This window comes from Schistocerca nitens, chromosome 4, assembly GCF_023898315.1.
Source record: "Schistocerca nitens isolate TAMUIC-IGC-003100 chromosome 4, iqSchNite1.1, whole genome shotgun sequence".
In the NCBI taxonomy this organism is placed as follows: domain Eukaryota; kingdom Metazoa; phylum Arthropoda; class Insecta; order Orthoptera; family Acrididae; genus Schistocerca; species Schistocerca nitens.
The window spans coordinates 106,445,165-106,464,384 of record NC_064617.1 but is presented as its reverse complement, the minus strand read 5'-3'; the positions used below and the strand labels follow the sequence as shown (position 1 = coordinate 106,464,384).

The 19,220-nt window shown below is 36.6% G+C and overlaps 1 protein-coding gene across 1 annotated transcript in view; it reads right to left on the bottom strand.

Annotated features, from left to right (window-relative positions):
* The window catches only part of LOC126252140 (tyrosine-protein phosphatase Lar), a 555,880-nt gene that overhangs the window by 99,689 nt on the left and 436,971 nt on the right, over nucleotides 1–19,220 (bottom strand). Inside the window, exons 7-8 of the mRNA XM_049953007.1 lie at nucleotides 17,957–17,980; nucleotides 7,871–7,971 (exon numbers count right to left, since the gene is read on the bottom strand). Of these exons, the coding sequence (XP_049808964.1) occupies nucleotides 7,871–7,971; nucleotides 17,957–17,980 (125 nt within the window). The remainder of the gene's footprint in view (nucleotides 1–7,870; nucleotides 7,972–17,956; nucleotides 17,981–19,220) is intronic.

The following is a 19,220-nucleotide window of genomic DNA, read 5'->3' as shown; positions in this document are numbered from 1 at the left end:
TGGCTGGGTCGAACGATACTGAAGACTCCTACAGCAACATTGCGGAAAGCATCGATAACGTGTTACCAAGTGTTCTCCAACTCAGCAACAAGACAAATATCATTTTGCATCCAATTCCCCAAAGATTTGACAAAGAATATATAAACGAAAAAATTGACATGGTTAATCATCATTTAGTGCAAACAGTGAACTGTTCAAAATCTTGCAACAAAAGTAGAATATCCATAAACTTTGAAATGGAAAGACTGTCTCATGATAAATTCACACGTCAAGGATTCCACTTGAACAGACAGGGGAAGGAGCAAGTCTGCAACAGACTGTCTTCGTTAATTAAAATTAACACTCGTACAAACCAGATGCATGTATCTCTGAATCGACCAGTCTACCTGAAGAAATCAGTGTTTCACCAAAATAAATACAATGTAAAAACCAGTGCAATACAAGTGCCTAAAATGAAACAAATGCTACTTGACAAGTGGATTACCATTAGAAGCACCACAGCATACGAAAGGCAGGGCCCAGAGTCCAGGAAACCAGCTAGCAAGAAGACACCACCCACACCTCAAATCAAGGAGGATTTTTTACAGCTAACAATACTAGATGTAAAAAAGAGGTAAGTGGTCAAGCGAGACATAATATAGTCCCTGCTTCATACTTTAAATTGTTCCATCAGAATGTTCAGTGTCTTTCCAATAAACTGAATGAAATACAAATCTTGTTTAATGATATGAGTGATATTTCTGTTTTATGCTTTACTGAGCACTGGCTAAATAAAGACATGATAGAACTAGCATACCTACCTCAGTTTAAACTAGCTGCCACATTTTGTAGAGAAGTACTCAGTCACGGTGGTAGCTGCATATATGTTCGAGAAGATACAGACTTCACTAACATAACCAAATTTTACAGCTTATCTAAAGAGACATAGAACTCTCAATAGTAGAACTGCCAACCAGCAATTCTGTAATCATCTGTGTATATAGGTCACCAGATGGCGATAAAAAAGTTTTTTATAATCATATGGAAGAGCTGTTAGAGGACTTCAACACCCTTAAAAAAATATTATCATATGTGGAGATTTCAATGTTGATTTCTCCAAACCCAGTAAATTTAAAGATGAAATCAAAGACTTACTGAATTCCTTTAACCTAAAACCAACTGTAACCAACCCATCTCGTATAACCACTACTTCTGCAACAACCATAGATCAGGTGTTTGTAAACACAGATAAATATATCTGCAACACACAGACTGCAAACACTGGTTTTAGTGATCACAATGCCCAAATACTAACAATCACTATTCCAGGAAACACGAAAGCCCAGAAAACTAGAACTATTGTGAGGAAGTTTAATAATGAAAACATAGATTACTTTTGTTCTCTCTTGAGAAGAGAAATCTGGACTGATGTTTACAGTTCAAACAGCACAGATGACAAGTTTGATAAATTTATGGCCACATACAAACATTTTTTTGAAATAGCCTTTCCTAAACAAACGTCACTTATTAATTCTGTGCACAAACCAAATAAATGGATCACAACAGGAATAAAAATATCATGCCAGAAGAAAAGGAACTTATATGAATACTCAAAGCAAACCACAAACTCTGTATTTATCAACTACTTTAAACAATATAAGCAAATACTTAGACAAGTTATAACAAAAGCAAAAAAAAAAAAAAAAAAAAAAAAAAAATGGAAAATGACAAACAAATAAAAAATTCCAGGAATAAGACTAAAGCAACCTGGAATATCATAAAAAGAGAAACAGGTACTACATCATTAGCCCACAAAAATACAGAACTTCATGAAAACAACAATAAAATAATCAACCCCACAGTAGTGGCTAATAAATTTAACAACTACTTTTCTAATGTTGCACACCACCTGATTACCAAACATTACAACTCACAACCAGACAGCAATACACTCCAGCCAGATACAAAAATTCTTACAAGAACCCTATTCATGTCTCCAACAACACCTGAGGAATTATCTGTCATTATAAAAAGGTTACCCAATAAGTATTCAGCAAGTACTGATGAAATACCAGATATTATCATCAAAGCAAGGGTAACATCTATCATAGAACCACTAACGGATATTTTCAATTCATCATTCGTGAGTGGTATATTCCTGAAAAATCTGAAAATGGCAAAAGTGACACCATTGTACAAGAAAGGGGATAAACATGAAGCTGCAAACTATAGACCTGTATCAGTATTGTCAGGCTTTGGTAAAATTCTTGAAAAACTTTTTCTTAGAAGGCTGACAGCCTTTCTAAATAAAGAAAACATAGTAAGTGATGTGCAACACGGATTCAGAACTGGCAGATCAACACAGTCAGCTATTTTTACCTTCTTAAATGAAATTCTAACTGCAATAGATAATAAGCAACATGTGTCTGGCATATTTCTTGACCTTAGTAAAGCCTTCGATGTAATTGATCATAATACTCTGTTACAGAAGCTAGGTAATTATAGAAGACGAGGCCTGCCAAACAAGTGGATACATTCCTACCTTCATGACCATCAACAGATCACTCAAATAAAATACAAAGACATAAAAACACAAAAAATTTGTAATTTTTACAGTAATCCACAAAACATTACATATGGAGTTCCTCAAGGGTCAGTTCTTGGGCCAATTCTTTTCATTCTTTATGTTAATGATTTGTCAGAAAAAATAACTAAAGGGACAACAGTACTTTTTGCAGATGACACAAATATCCTAATCAAATCACGTGATGAGGAAAGCCTACAAAAAACAGCTACAGGTATAATACAAAATTTGACACAATGGTTCAGAACAAACAAGCTAATAATAAATAATGAAAAAACAGCGACAGTCAATTTCCACAATTCACAGAAACTACATCCTGCAAGACCAACTTTTAAAATTGATGGAAAAACTGTCTCATCTGTGAGCGACATAAAATATTTAGGTATACATATACAGCAAAACCTAAAATGGGAGACACATCTTAACCATGTAAATAAAAAGCTAAAAACACTTACGTACGCAGTAAGAATCCTTGCACAAAATACAAGCTGTGCGTCTGTGATCACACTGTACCATGGCAGTATTCAGTCACTGCTGATGTACGGCATTATCTTTTGGGGGAACTCCGTAGGTACAAACAAAACATTTAGGCTACAGAAAAAGATTGTTAGAATAATAAACCATGCTAAGTACAGAGACTCCTGTAGACCAATATTTAAAAATCTCAGTATACTGCCTCTTCCTTGCTTATATATGTATGAAATATTAAATTTCACAAAAGGAAGTATTTTAACAGATGGAAATATCTTCAAGTATAACTGTGATTACCACCCTCATGATACTAGGCAGAAACATTACTTGCATGCCAATACAGTAAGTACAAACATTTGTAAGAGAGGAGTGTATCATACTGGCATAATGCTGTACAATTACATGCCATCCTATTTGAAACATATGCAAAATTTACAAAAGTTTAAAGTGAAACTGAAAGAGTACTTGCTTGACCACTGCTTCTATTCTGTTTCCGAGTTTTTAGAGTACCAGAAAAATGTAGTGTAATTACTCAAATATTCTTAATAAGTCTATCATTTTATTTTATGAATATAATAGAAGGAAACATTCCACGTGGGAAAAAATATATCTAAAAACAAAGATGATGTGACTTACCAAACGAAAGCGCCGACGTGCCAGTGCTTTCGTTTGGTAAGTCACATCGTCTTTGTTTTTAGATATATCATTTTATTTTATTATATTAAATTTGTCAACAATATTCAACATGTATTGAATAATTTTTAATTATTTATCCTTTCAAAATAACAATGTGTATGATGATGTATATACTATACCAACCTGACTTGTCCTACATCATCTGTGCAAAATATGTACCTAAACATGATTTACAGGACCAATAAAGAAATACAAATACAAATACAAATACCAAGGTGCAAGACCTGCCCAATCCACCCACCCAGCACTTCCTGTCCCAGCCCTGTCATATGCTTATCCTACTCCATCAGAGGCTGGGCCACCCGTGAAAGCACGCATGTCATATATCACGTCTGCTGCAATCACTGCTCAGCTTTTTATATTGTTATGAGTACCAACCAGCTGTCTACCAGGATGAATGGCCACCAGCAAACTGTGGCCAAGAGCAGAGTGGATCATTCTGTAGCACAACATGCACTTGAACACACTTGAGTTCACTGGCTGCTTCATACTGAGTGAGATGGTGCAGTGGTTAGCACATTGGACTCGCATTTGGGAAAATGACGGTTCAATCCCACGTCTGGCCATCCTGATTTAGGTTTTCCATAATTTCCCTAACTCACTTCAGGCAAATGCCGGGATGGCTCCTTTGAAAGGGCATGGCTGACTTCCTTCCCCATCCTTGGGGAGACCTTGCTGTCTGGTCTCTTCTCCCAAATTAACCCCCCCCCCCCCTCCTCCCACCACCGGCTGCTTCACAACCTATACCATCTGGATCTTCCTCTCCACCACCAGCTTTCCTGAGCTGCACAGATGGGAGTTATCCTTAAAACACATTCTCTGGTCCCAAAACCATACCAGCCTGAACCTACTGTCCCTACACTCTCCACCCAACTGTTTCTGCCCCCTGTCCTATCATCTCCTCATCCCCTCACCCACACTGTGAACTGTTCTCTGCCAATGTAGTTAACAGTCTCTTCAACTTCCCTGCTCCTCTCCTTCCTACCTTCCTACTGCCTGTTCCCCCCCCCCCCCCCCTCTCCCACAGCCTTCCAACACTGTACCTAGCAGCCCGGACCTGCCAACTCTAGTCCTTGCACGCTCCACCAGACACTGCTGTTTCCTCTTCTCTGACCCATACCCTGCTGTCCTTCTCTCTTCCCAGGCCCACTCCAGAGTGTTGCTCCTATTTGATGCATTTCAGTTACATTCTTGTCAGAGTGGCTGGAGACAGTGGACATATGTGTGTGAGGTGTGCTTCCTTGAGTGAAAGTGTGTGTGTTCTTCTTTCCTGAAGAAGACTTTGGCTGAAAGCTAAATGTATACCAGTCTTTTCATTGTGCCTGTCTGCAACGCAATGTATCATAGTTATGGTAAGTAGCAATCACCCTTTTCATAACACTGATGATATTCCAGCTTGGACTTACCATTGTTTAATCTAAAATAACTTATCACAACCAACAAGTGGTAAATTTTATTATTATTATTATTATTATTGTTATTATTATTATTATTATTATTATTATTCACTTGAAAATTAAATAGTGTGTATGTACACAAAAAAGTTTCTCCCAGTGAAAATATTTCATGCTGTCCTCTTCTTTCTGAATACACACAGTTTAAATGCTTGGAAAAGAAAGTCATAAAGCCACACTCTGTCGATTTTATTTATTACTAACTGAAACTTGTAATGACCACCCAGTGTTATATTATTTCAGTTTTCACATGTAAATGTATGACAATCAATTCAAATCCACATGTAAAAAGTGGTACAATGAAATGGGCTCTTATGATGCTGGCCATCATCTGAATCAATTTATTGCTCAACAAAGTGAAGTGGTACTGTTGCCACAGTGGCAGCTCTGTTGTGTTAATGCCCAAGAAAGAGGGAGGGGGAAGTAGAGCTGTAGGTACTGGCAGACACTCCTGTGTTCTAATGTGATGTTCACTGTCGTGTTTATTCGTTAGGCCTGTATCTATTTTAATAACCCAATCAAACATCACTTTGCAAGTGCCACCTGTCTAACGAAAATGGAGTATATAAATGTGCTGTTTCAATCTAGTCAACTCTGTGAAGCAAGATTATCAGTGTCTTTGTAGTATTTTTATTTAATAGAAAGAAAAAATGGTTCAAATGGCTCTGAGCACTATGGGACTCAACTGCTGTGGTTATCAGTCCCCTAGAACTTAGAACTACTTAAACCTAACGAACCTAAGGACATCACACACATCCATGCCCGAGGCAGGATTCGAACCTGCGACCGTAGCAGTCCCACGGTTCCGGACTGCGCGCCTAGAACCGCAAGACCACCGCGGCCGGCTTAATAGAAAGAGGAGGCAGTTGAAAAAGTGATGTTTAAAAATTTTTCTCTCTGTATTACTCCTGCCAAATCATGCACACTATGGAAAATAGCTGCCCAGTGATCACTGGTTGAACATGATTGCAATCAAACATTTTGGGAACTATTAAATGGGTAATCAACATAAAGAATGTGTGTCATGCTATAGACTTTTGAGTATAAAAACTAATGGGTTCTCCTGACGAGAGGTGTAGCACAGGGGAATGAAACATGCACCTGAAAAGCAAGAAGTTGTTGGATTGAATCACATCAGGTGCTCTGAAATTTTTATTTTTAAATCTGTATGAAAATGACTTTATTCATTATTTTTATTTAATAAGTTGTATTTGTTTTATTTCTAATCCTTTGCCATGTGTTTTTAATCATCATATAGACTTTTTTATTTGCCCACCACCTTATGAATAGTTTCAAAGGACTTATTCTCCACTGCCCTCCCTTTCTGAGTTGCCAAATGTTTTGTCACCAGCAAATGACTGTGGATGAGAGCATTTGCAGCAAGAAAAAGTGGATATAATAATTTGCAAAGTAGCCAACTACAAAGGATAATATGGTTGCCTCCAATTAGTGTTGTTTTGTTAATTTTGAAAATATTTCAGCATTTGTATATCTCTGATTGTCAAAGAAAGATAAAATGTGCCAGCCCACAAGGATATATTTGATGCTCACCATCCATGTTCGCACAGCGACACAACAATGTGCAATACTTTGATTGGAGTGAGACTGTAGCTAGCCATGTGACTAAGTTAGTTCCTGCTATTGTCACATTAGCACTTCCCCTTGCTGGGTAATACATAACATGTGCTTCCTTTGTAAGTAAATGTTTATTAGTTATGTTTATACAGTGTGCTAATATATAAAAATTATGAACTATGGACAATCTCCCATGCTTTCTCTCTCCAGTCACCCAGTACCTCCCAAAGTCCCACTGTCCAGCCACAAAGGAGCACTACCCTCATGACTCAGTATCACCCATTACTGGAACAACTGAATCACATTCTCCAGCAGTGTTTTGACTACCTCTTATTGTGCCCTGAAATGAGGAATATCCTACCCTTGCTGTCCCTCCCACAGTGGTACTCCGCCACCCACCAAACCCACACAACATCCTCATCCATCGCTGCTCCACCCCTGCTTCCAATCCCTTGTCTCATGGCTCATATCCCCCTAATAGGCCTACACGTAAGACTTGTCCCATACATCTCCCACCACCACTGCTCGAGTCCAGTCACAAGCAGTCATGTAATCTACAAGCTAAGCTGCAACCATTGTGCTGCATTCTACGTGGACATGACAACCAACAAGCTGTCAGTCTGCATGGTCTCAGAAATAAAAAGTACAGGATTCCATACAAATGAAAGATCATGACCCCTCCACCTAGGTTGCTTGTCCCATAATACACAGTTGCTCACAGTCCGGCCTCATTGGCCAGAGCCTGTGGTAATGTGTGTGAATTGTGCTTGTGTGAATGTGTGTGTACCTACGTCTACTTTAGAAGACTGCCTTGTTGGCTGAAAGCTCACTTTTTTAGCAGTTGCGCCTGTCTGCAACTCGACATCTCCACTACATGGTGAGTAGCACTCGATCCTTACCATAAAATTATCAACTATATACTTTGTTCACATTGTGGTATAAAATCACCTTATTTATGAGATGATGTATTCTAAGTAACAAGTTTCAGGGTCTTCAAACTAGTAAGAAAGGAATACACATTCTTAATCCCATATCGTAGTAGCTAATTTGAATCTAAAAAAAGGAGATACTGCAGAGATTAATGTATTCTAGATACAAAAACTGTGCTTACAGTGACTTGTCCATTAGGTGTCTCAGGCTCATCCCACTGAATCACCACCGTGCTGGAACTCAGTGGCCGGACTTGGACATTCCTGGGTGCCGTCCCTGGTTCTGCACAATTGAAGATGCATATGTTACAAACAACATAGCAAACACTCCTGTCATGAAATCACCTCTACACATTGATTGTCCCAGAAATAAAAAGTACTGGATGCAATACAAATGAAAGATCATGACCACTAGCAAGATGATTATTCAAATATGCAATAATAATTGGTAAAATTAAAACAAGTGCAGAAAACACAACATTTAACTGTGCAGCATCGGCAAAAGCAAAAACCAGTAACAACAGCAACAGAGATACAACAAAATCTCAAACAACTATAGGGTAGGTAATGTATTCAATGAAGCCAAAGATGTCAGATTGGGATATTATTGATGAGAAACAGGAATAACTATAGTGTTTACATTCACAAATCATGGCCACAGCTCTAGAACACACTAACTAGCAAGTAACATATCCTATCAAAGCTTAACTACAAAAGAATAAATCTGCATTTTGGGCTTCATAGGTGAAAGAAGCAAAATATTTTGTTGCCTTTTAGTTCATACTTGAATTTGCACCATGCTGTTTTCATCCTCCTCATTTTTCTCTTTGTACTTTCATTATCTCTTTCTCACTCTCTGTCTGCATTGCCTATACAATTGTAGCAATAACATCTCTTTTCTGAAGGGCGCAGATAACGTATTCAACATAACCAAAAAATTTAAGAACAGTAAAGATGACACACAGAGATTTCTTACTAAGTTGCATGGTATTTTTGTTTGACTTTCACTGCTCCCATCTCACCTCTTTGAATGACTTCTAATGTTATTCTTCCAACTCTTCCCTTATGGCACACTGCTTGTGGAATGTCACTCTTCATCAAAATCTACTTTCAAATTTTTATATCAACATCTAGTTCATTTCATTGTTTAGAGGAAAACTAGTAGTGACACCTTTGTTAATAATCGTCATTTCAGGAACCATAAACTAACAAAAAACTGAAACCTTGAGAAATTTGAGGCACACAGAAAAGGAGTAGTATCCCTTGGAGAAGTGACTTTTTAAAAGCAAGAATTGAACAGCATATCCTGATTTGATACACACTTCTTGGAAGTAGTAGTAGATTATCTTAAAATACAAAGCATCTTGCTTTACTATTCAAACATCTTTCTGCTACTAAACCTTTTGCTTTTGATGCATTGATAACCTCATTATTGAGGGGTAAGCAGATGCTCCTTTGTCCCTCAAAAATTGTTAGTTATTTGTACTTGACTAAGATAATACGAATAAATATCTACTTTAAGTTTCTCAAAATGGATGTATAAGCATCCAAATAATTTATCTAAAGTATGTTACTAATATCAATAGTACACTATTAGTTTTGGTTCAGCCCTGTTATACATAAAACCAAAACAGTCAAACCTTTATCTGTTTCACATGCAATTAATCAGATTTCATGTGACTCAAACATTGTTAAAATAGACTAACTACACTCCATGTACCACATCATTTTACAACACAAATCAAATTCAGAAAATTTACTGAGATAGACAATAGATCTACAACAACATCTATACTCCACAAACTACCTGTCTGGTGTCAGGTGGATGGTACATCTGGCACAACTATTTTATACAGGTGATTTTCATTCTTCAAAAACGTCATAATGAACGATTTTAGTAGGTTTTTGATTCTGTGATTACATCTCAATATCCACTATTCTGCCGTTTCTTTGATGATTGACAGGAGGAATTGTTTGTGTACAGTGAAACAATTTCAGAAGACTGAGTTCAGTATTTTCATCTTATTTTTGGCATGTTCTGTTTGTATGCCTCTGTGTGCCACTGAGCAACTTTTTGTTGAGCTAAATATTTAGTGCTGACTGCTCTTGTACTTTGTAATTTGTACCTTGTCACTCTTGTGAAGCAAAAATATTTTCCTACATTTCTTAACATTCTTTATAATGCCTGTAGTCATTGAGTTTATACCAACTTTACTATCAGTGATGCCACTACCTACACTAACTGATTTGAAAATGTTGGGTCTGTTAGAAAACTAACTCTTCACATGTTAGTGACCATCTGATCAAAATATTTTTCAAACAAGACGTTCAGAACATTCTTACAAGAATCTTTGTCTGTGGCACAAGTCTTCATCATGAAGCTCCCCATTCTATAACTAGCAAGTTAAGTCAAAAACATCTGATTGCACAGGTTGACATGGGAAATGATCTTCAAAGCTGACGTTCCAATATCGCTGCAGAAATCAAGAGCTGAGTGAGTGTGAGAGCTAAATAAGGTGCTTACACATGTTGTTGTGAGTGATATTATCTCATCATAAATTTGCTCAGAATAACAGGAAGGCAATGTGTGAAGAGCCCATATATATTTTGTTCCATATGAAACTTACATGATAATTTGTCGACAAATAACAGAATTTATGCAAAAATCATATTTTGCTTATTTCATCATGAAGGTCTAAGATCAGAGCAAATTATTTGCACCACCGTTTATGTGGAAATGGAGTGAAGGTAAAATGAAATGTTTCAACTTCACTATTCCCATGGTATGATGTAAAGGGAAGAATCATGTTGATGATTGTTACTTCAGAAATGACGGAAGTAGTGGGATACAATGAAGAAACTTATAGAAAATCTGGAATCTGAACTTAGATTTGGTGATCAGACCTCTACCTCATGGTCCTGGGGTGCCAATCTCATCTCTAGCAATGTCAGTCGATACACATAAATTCTCTGAAGTCGAGATAACTCATGTAAATAGTGAATCTTACTATTCCGAATGTAGTACTGAAACCAACCCAAAACCTCTTACTCAAACAGAACTTAACAATTTGATGAAAGACATGGGACTCAAGAAAGACTCAGCACAACTTCTGTGATCATGTCTCAGTGAAAATAATGTACTTCCAAAGTGTAAAAAATCATAATAATGACATCAGAGAAATATTGTTGAAGATGGTTTAACAGTGTTTTGCAAAGATATCGCTGGATTAATGATTAGAGCAGAAGTTCAAAAGTATGACAGTAGGCAGTGGAGGTTATTTATAGATTATTCAAAGCAAAGTTTGGAAGCAGTATTGTTGCATATTGGAAATGAACCAGCATCAATCCCAGTCGCATATTCAGTACACTTAAAGAGACATACAGTGCCATGAAAGTAGTCCTTCAAAATGTGAAGTGTGAAAAACACCAGAGGCTTGTATGTGGTGACTTTAAACTGAATGGCACTCTTCTCAACCAGCAAACATGGTACACAAAGATGTCTATAAATGTGTGAGTGGGACAGTAGAGAACACCATGAACACTGGAGTCACAGAGAGAGGCCTCAGAGGAAAAACCTGATAGTGGGATTGAAGAACATTGTGAATGAGCCTTTGGTTAATCCACATCACATTTTATTGCCTCCACTGCACATCAAATTAAGACCAATAAGCAGTATGTGAAAACAGTGGACAAAGCTGGAAACAGGGCTCCTTCAGGTGACATAAAAACTTTTCTGCATTCAATGGAACTACTACTGTCATGGTTACATTCAAAAGCGAAGGATATTGTAGTATTAGGTGATTTCAATATAAACTTTTTGACAGAAAATAAGAATAAAATAGACTTTGAGATTGTGATGACCTTACACAATCTGACATCAGTAATAAACTTCCCAACAAGAATTACATCCGAGTGCCAAACTATGATAGACAACATTTTTTTAGATGTAAATAGACATCAGAATTATATTGTCAGGCAGGTTATAAGTGGGCTTTCAGATCATGATGGACAAATTCTCACTATTTATGACGTTAATCTGTTCAAAAAAGAATTTCCTCGATGGAAATTCATAAGAGTAATTAATGAAGAGGCGAAAGAAACTTTCAACCACAGGTTGCAGCAAATGGATTGGTCTTTAGTATATAGCCATGATGATGTTGATACTAAATTTAACTGTTTTATAAATGAATTCTGTGCTCTTTTTGAAGAAATATTTCCCAAGAAATGGGTCAGAAACAGGGCCTCCAATTCTGTAAGCAAGCCTTGGATTACAAAAGGTATAAAACAGTCATGTAAAACCAAAAGGGAAACTTATGCTGCAATAAGATTCTGTAAAGATGTAGAAAAATGGGAACACTATAGAATATACTGTAAAATTTTGAAGAAACTAATACAGAAATCAAAAGCCCTTTATTATGAGAAGAAAATAGATAATTCTAATAATAAAATAAAAGCAATTTGGAACATTGTAAAAAAAGAGACAGGAAGAGATACAACAAGTAAAGAAGATATAAATAATATCAGATATGAAGGTATCCTAGTAGATAACCCCAAAACGGTGGCTGAGATTTTTAATAAACACTTCCTATCAGTAACTCAACAGATTGGTTGCAAGCCCGATGTTGACGAAGCTGTAACTCTTTGTCAAGCCGTATATTCAAACAAAATTTCAGAAATGCACCTTAATCCTGTTACTGTAGAAGAAATTCAAAAAATCATCATGTCTCTAAAAAGTACGAATTCTGCAGGGGTTGATAATATATCTAGTAATTTATTGAAATATTCTTGTGTGTGGATAAGGGACATTCTCTGTCATATTTTCAATGCTTCCCTTCAGAAAGGTGTTGTTCCCATTAGACTTAAGTATGCCATTGTGAAGCCCCTGTACAAAAAGGGTGATAAAGCTGAACTAACTAACTATCGACCTATCTCTTTGCTGACAGCTTTCTCCAAAATTCTAGAAAAGCTAATACATGTAAGAATTACTGTTCATCTCATGAAGAATGAAGTTCTCAGTAAGAGCCAGTTTGGCTTTCAAAAGGGCCGTTCAACAGAAGATGCAGTCTACGCACTTGCAAATGAAGTCCTAGAAACTCTTAATGAAAAAATGCTAGCACTTGGTGTCTTCTGTGATTTATCCAAAGCGTTTGACTGTGTTGATCACCAGATTCTCTTGCAAAAAGCAAAATTAGTAGGAATAAGTGGTGTTGCAGGCAATTGGCTACAATCGTACCTCCAAGACAGGAAACAAAAAGTTGTGTTGAATAGCTTGGGTGGAGTATGTGACACTTCCTCAGATTCTGAATGGAGTTCCATTACATGTGGAGTGCCCCAGGGCTCAATTCTTGGGCCACTATTATTCCTGATTTTTATAAATGATCTACCATCATGTACAAGCCTGCCGTGTAAATTTACATTATTTGCTGATGATACCACAATTTTTATGAGCAGTAGAACAGACAACAATCTTGAGGAACTCATTAATCACATACTCTCAGATATAGTTAATTGGTTCAAGGTGAATGGTCTCTCATTAAATTCCAGTAAGACCAGCTTTATTCAATTCTGTACAAAAACAGAAAAAGAGAGAGAGATAAGTGTGACATGTGGTAATCAACCAATAGTTAGAATGGAAACAACAAAATTTCTTGGAGTGCACATTGACAAGAAAATGAACTGGTCTTCACATATTATTGACCTCTGTAAGAGGCTTAGCTCTGCTACCTATGCTTTACGGGTTGTCACTACATGTGTTGAACCTAACACTGCAAAAGTGGCATATTATGGCTATTTTCATTGTCTCATTGAGTACGGAATTATTTTTTGGGGCAACCAGCCATTAGCAAGGAAAGTGTTCATTGCACAGAAGCGAGCTTTAAGAATTATATGTGGATTGCGCCCAAGAGACTCTTGTAGAAATAGTTTTCGTAATCTTAAAATATACACAACTACATGCCAATATATTTTTTCTCTCATGTGTTTTGTTTGTAAAAATATAGAGATATTTCAACCAAACAGTAATTATCACGAGCATAATACACGGAGGAAGAATGACATACACAGTGAACTCAGAAATTTGAGCTTGGCACAAAAGGGTGTCCACTACACTGGAGCAAAACTCTTCAATGCTCTTCCTCCCAAAATAAAGACAGAGATTCATAACAAGAGTGAGTTTAAGAAAGCACTAAAAATATTTTTGCTAGAAAAAGCTTTTTACAGTCTAGATGAATTTTTAACTAAATAAATTGTAATATTTTAATATTATATAATACAAGTTGACATAATGCCACTATGAATTTTATTTAACCTGAGCTCTGTAACTGTGTGTTCTCCGTATCTGTGTTCTGTAGTGTTTTAATGATTCTAAGAAAATATGTATTTTCTTTTTCTGTATTGCTGCCCAAAGAATTTACTGTATAAATTTTTATATAATTATGTACTCAAATTTCTGTATATGCTATTAGATTATCAGATTGTATTTGTAAAAAACTGACTCGTTCCACGTCCTTGTGTATCCAACACAGTTGGACCTATGGAACACGAAATAAATCAAATCAAATCAAATCAAATCAAAATCAAATCAGTACCAGTGCAACCAACCCCAAATCTATCAGCTGTGAAGTTGAAAAAATGGGATATTTGTTGGACTCTATATACATAAGTAGATGTGTGATGAATATTTTGAAAGTACAACTATGGTAACAGAACAGCAAGCTTAGAGAAGCTTAAAAAACATTATGCATCATTTCCTTGGCTAGAATGAGCAGCCTTATTACAGAGAAATAGCAGAAGATATGCTACAGTATTATGAAAAGGAAAGTTGATACTCTCCATTTAAAGGAGATGCTGAGTTGCAGATCAGCACAACAAAAAGACTGTCACAAATAAAGCTTTCAGCCAGTAAGACCTTCATCAACAATAGACCACAAACACACACATGAATGCAACTCACACACACTTGACTGCAGTCTCAGGTAACTGAGGCCACAGTTGCCAGAGACTGCAGTTGTGTGTGTGTGTGTGTGTGTGTGTGTGTGTGTGTGTGTGTGTGTGTGTTCTATTTCTGATGAAGGCCTGACTGGCTGAAAGCTTTATTTGTGACAGTCTTTTTGTTGTACCTATCTATGACTCAGCATCTCTGCTATATGATGAGTAGCAACTTTCCTTTTCATAATATTGTTACATTCCTTCCTGGATTTTTCATAGTTAGAAGATACGCTATAATTGTTTAAACAGTTAGGATGTAAAGTCTCCCAAAAACTACATTGTCTAATGTAACACCTAAACAATTTTCTGGACAATTTAGCTGACACATCAGAGGAATATGGTGAATGGTTCCATCAGGAACTTAAAACTCTGGAACGTCATTACCAAGGTTGTTGGAGAATAAACATGATGTAAAAGTGACACACAATGGGAAGAACACTGAGTGTTCATTCACAGGAAAGTATAAACTGAAGTAATGCCTCCATCTGATAAGTGTCCAAATCACCGTATTTGCTCCTTCTAATTCATGTGTGTCTCATATTACTTTTTTACCATTTTATGGTTCCATTTTACCTCTATCTGCCTGTAATTGCTTTTGGAATTCATTGGGTATATGTTTCAACGGTGGTGGTGGTGGTGGTGGTGGTGGTGGTGGTGGTGGTTATGGTGGTGGTGATGTGGTGGTGCAAAATCGTCATGTGTTTTAAACAGGCTTCAGATTCATGACTGACACAATGGATTTATTCAGAAATTCATATTTTCTTGCAAATCCTAGACAACAAGTCAAAATTTGTCGACCTATGTTACCCTGTTTGACCCACTGTTGATGCTTTTTTTGTCCAGATTCTTTCAAATTCAAATTATGTACCGGGTGATCAAAAAGTCAGTATAAGTTTGAAAACTTAATAAACCACAGAATAATGTAGATAGACAGGTAAAAACTGACACACATGCTCAGAATTACATGGGGTTTTATTAGGAGAAAAAAAAAAAAAACCAACAACAACAAAGTTCACAAAATGTCCGACAGATGGCGCTGGACAGCAAAACTGCTACCGTGAGGGGTGAGAGGTACGCTGATATGTTACAGAATCACATCATCCCCAGCCTGGCTGATAAAAACCTGCTGGAACATATGATGTTTATGCAGGATGGCGCTCCACCCCATATTGCTAGACGCATGAAAGATCTCTTGCACGCGTCGTTTGGTGATGATCATGTGCTCAGCCGCCACATTCATCATGCTTGGCCTCCCAGGTCCCCAGACCTCAGTCCGTGCGAGTATTGGCTTTGGGGTTACCTGAAGTTGCATGTGTATCATGATCAACTGACATCTCTAGGGATGCTGAAAGACAACATCCGACACCAATGCCTCACCATAACTCCGGACATGCTTTACAGTGCTGTTCACAACATTATTCCTCGACTACAGCTATTGTTGAGGAATGATGGTGGACATATTGAGCATTTCCCATAAAGAACATCATCTTTGCTTTGTCTTACTTTGTTATGCTAATTATTGCTATTCTGATTAGATGAAGTGCCATCTGTTGGACATTGTTTGAACTTTTGTATGTTTTTTTGGTTCTAATAAAACCCCATGTCATTCCAAGCATGTGTGTCAATTTGTAGCTCTCTATCTACATTATTCCGTGATTTATTCCGTTTTCAAATTTATACTGACTTTTTGATCACCCGGTAATAACATCAGTAGATATTGCGGAGTTCTTTGCAGCAATAAATATGTTGCTAACAATGCCATCCAACCTATCCTTGAAACACATAATCATACCTGAATGTCACTGTTACAAACTTTCAGTTTCAGACAGCTATCTGTTTCTAGTGTTACATGGCCATAGTTGCACATAATAAGAGAGGTTAATTCTGGGGCCTGCTCCTGCATTTTACTAATACTACATCAATATTCTCTCTTTTGCTCTACAAGTACGTTAAGCTCTCCTCCATGAGTAATGTGAAAGATCTTTCTTTGATCACAACGGGTAATTTGACACTGACTGCATGGAGGTATACTTATCTAACAATGTCCATGTATATGCTACACTCACTCTACTAACTCACTAGCTGCTTTCTTTGTTCAGTGCATTCCTGACCTGATGAATGGGTCCTACAATTCTTCAGTCAATAGAGGAGGTTGATTAACTACCATCCCAGATCAATGCAGAATTGTCTGAGCCTCTGTTTTAGACTTCCCACTCAAATCCAAATCTGAGGATTGTCATTGAGTCTTAGTAAAATGCTGCAAATAACAACCCATCTACCACTCTGTGTGCGGCACTAGCCGCTAAGTATCTAAAGGAGCTGAGGATGGCCTCAAAACCAAATCATCATTCATACCGATATGAGATATTATTTTCAGCCTATCTTAGACAAGACCTTCCTACAAGCATACCAAATGCACACTGACCTACTTTCCCGACCTACCTGCTATTTTCCTGATGGGCTCCATTACCCACCTATAAAATACATGATAACTATTGTCATAAGTATGGTGAGGAAATGTGAACAGCATTTCCTCAAATTTGTTAACATGGGTCCAGGATAGTCCTAACAGAACAATTTCAATTGCATACTCTTAATAAACTACTTCACATGTCCCACAACATGCAAAAGGAAAACACTAATCTGAAAAAAGTGCATTACACAATATGCAAGTGAGCATTATAGGCAAAGAAAGTTTTGAAACAAGAATAAAAGCTTTTCAAAACATTCTTTACAACAAACTTTTATCTTTTGTAACAGCCATAAAGAAAACAATAAATTGCTAATCTCATAGGAGAACACCTATGCCTCATGGCTTGGTAGGTATTCAGATAGTAACATAGCAAGAGATGTGTATAATGTGCTCATATATCTGGAGCATAGAAAAAATGGTAATAACCACAGATGAGAAGAAACAAGCTCAGTCAGTGATTCTCACTGTGTCTTTTACTTGATTCCCAAGTACCATCACTCAAGCTAACACTGCCTTTCTCTACTCAGAAATTCTTTCTCGGTTTGTCCCCATCTCCCTGTGATCTATTATGTGAGTTCTATTTTAGTATGATGAAAAAAAGAAAAAAAGGAATTCATTTGATAAAAGAAGACATTAGTTCAATCTTATCTCCCCCCTTGTTTCCTTCAACAAATGCATAGCAGTATTTCCACAAAGATGTCATCATGTTATGGTGTACCTGCTCAAAGTAACTTAGCAATAAAACACAAGCACACACAAGCAAAAGCAACACATGCAGACCACATTAATGAAAAAGTCTCCAACTTACTGCCACCTCCATAGGAAGAATCAGCTAGAAAGGCAAAATAAAATTTCAATTAATCTATTGTGTATAAAGATGGGGCTACAAGTTTGTAAACTGTTTAGTTACATTCTCACAATATCACAAACTTATATAATCAGTATTTGAGAGTTTTAAACCAATATTTCACCATTATTATTTGACAATTACAAACAAAATTTTTATGTCAAATTTTCAGGAATGTTGACATGCAATGAGTTATTAATAACAATGTAACACTGTTGACAAAAAATGAAATTAGTTTGTAAGTGACAACTGTTATATTCTAAAACTCAGAGTGCAGATATTTTATAAAGTGCACATTACAGTGCTGCTGAACTGGTGAATACCAAGCAGGAAAATAATTAAATCATTGGATGAAGAAAAAATTAACAACATACCAGATTGGTGTGGTACGGCATCTAACACAGGTTAAAGAGTTTTTAACCTACTTGTGAGTGCTATGAGAGAATGAAAGGCATTGTGAGATGAAATTACAGTGACATCAAAGCAGTGAGATAATAGTGGATACTTAAGTGCTCGACATAGCACACACTACCAGCTTTTAGATTCAAAGAGGGTTGGTGACAAAAAGCAGCTAAACATTTACTAATTTGCTCTCTCTCATTTGCACAACACCTCACAAACAGTAAGACTACACATTAGAAAATTACAACTTACATCCATCGATTAGATTCCAAGTTTGAGATAAATGCCATCCATCGAATAGTTTCCGAGATTGGGCATGAAAATTGAAAAATTAGCTCTTCAAAAATTGCAAATAAAAATGACGCAAATTTTAAAAAATTCTCTTCTTAAGTCAAAAAATACTAGGGTACAAAAAATCTTACAAAAATTTTCAGTTTTAGCTAAACAAGACTACTGTTAAAAACTACTGTTGGCATGAAAAAATTTCATTGAAACGATTATGAGTTATGTAAATTTTTGTGTGGAGTAGTTAGAGTCGCAATATTTGAAATAAACACGGCTGGAGGAGAGAAGACCTTGTACTATTTGGTTCTGTTGTTCACATGAACAGGGATGAAACTTTTTTTAAGCACACTCATTTAAATATTTTGTCTGAATATATTGACTATAAGCCACAGATACCAAAAAGCAAATTATAGTACAGCACCAAAGGAAGGAAATTGCTAACGTTAGTTTGAGAGAAGCAGCAACATTTTCATAACCTCTAACTTGAAGCAGAAAACTAACAATCAGAAAGGAATGTATGAAGAAGAATGCATGTTAA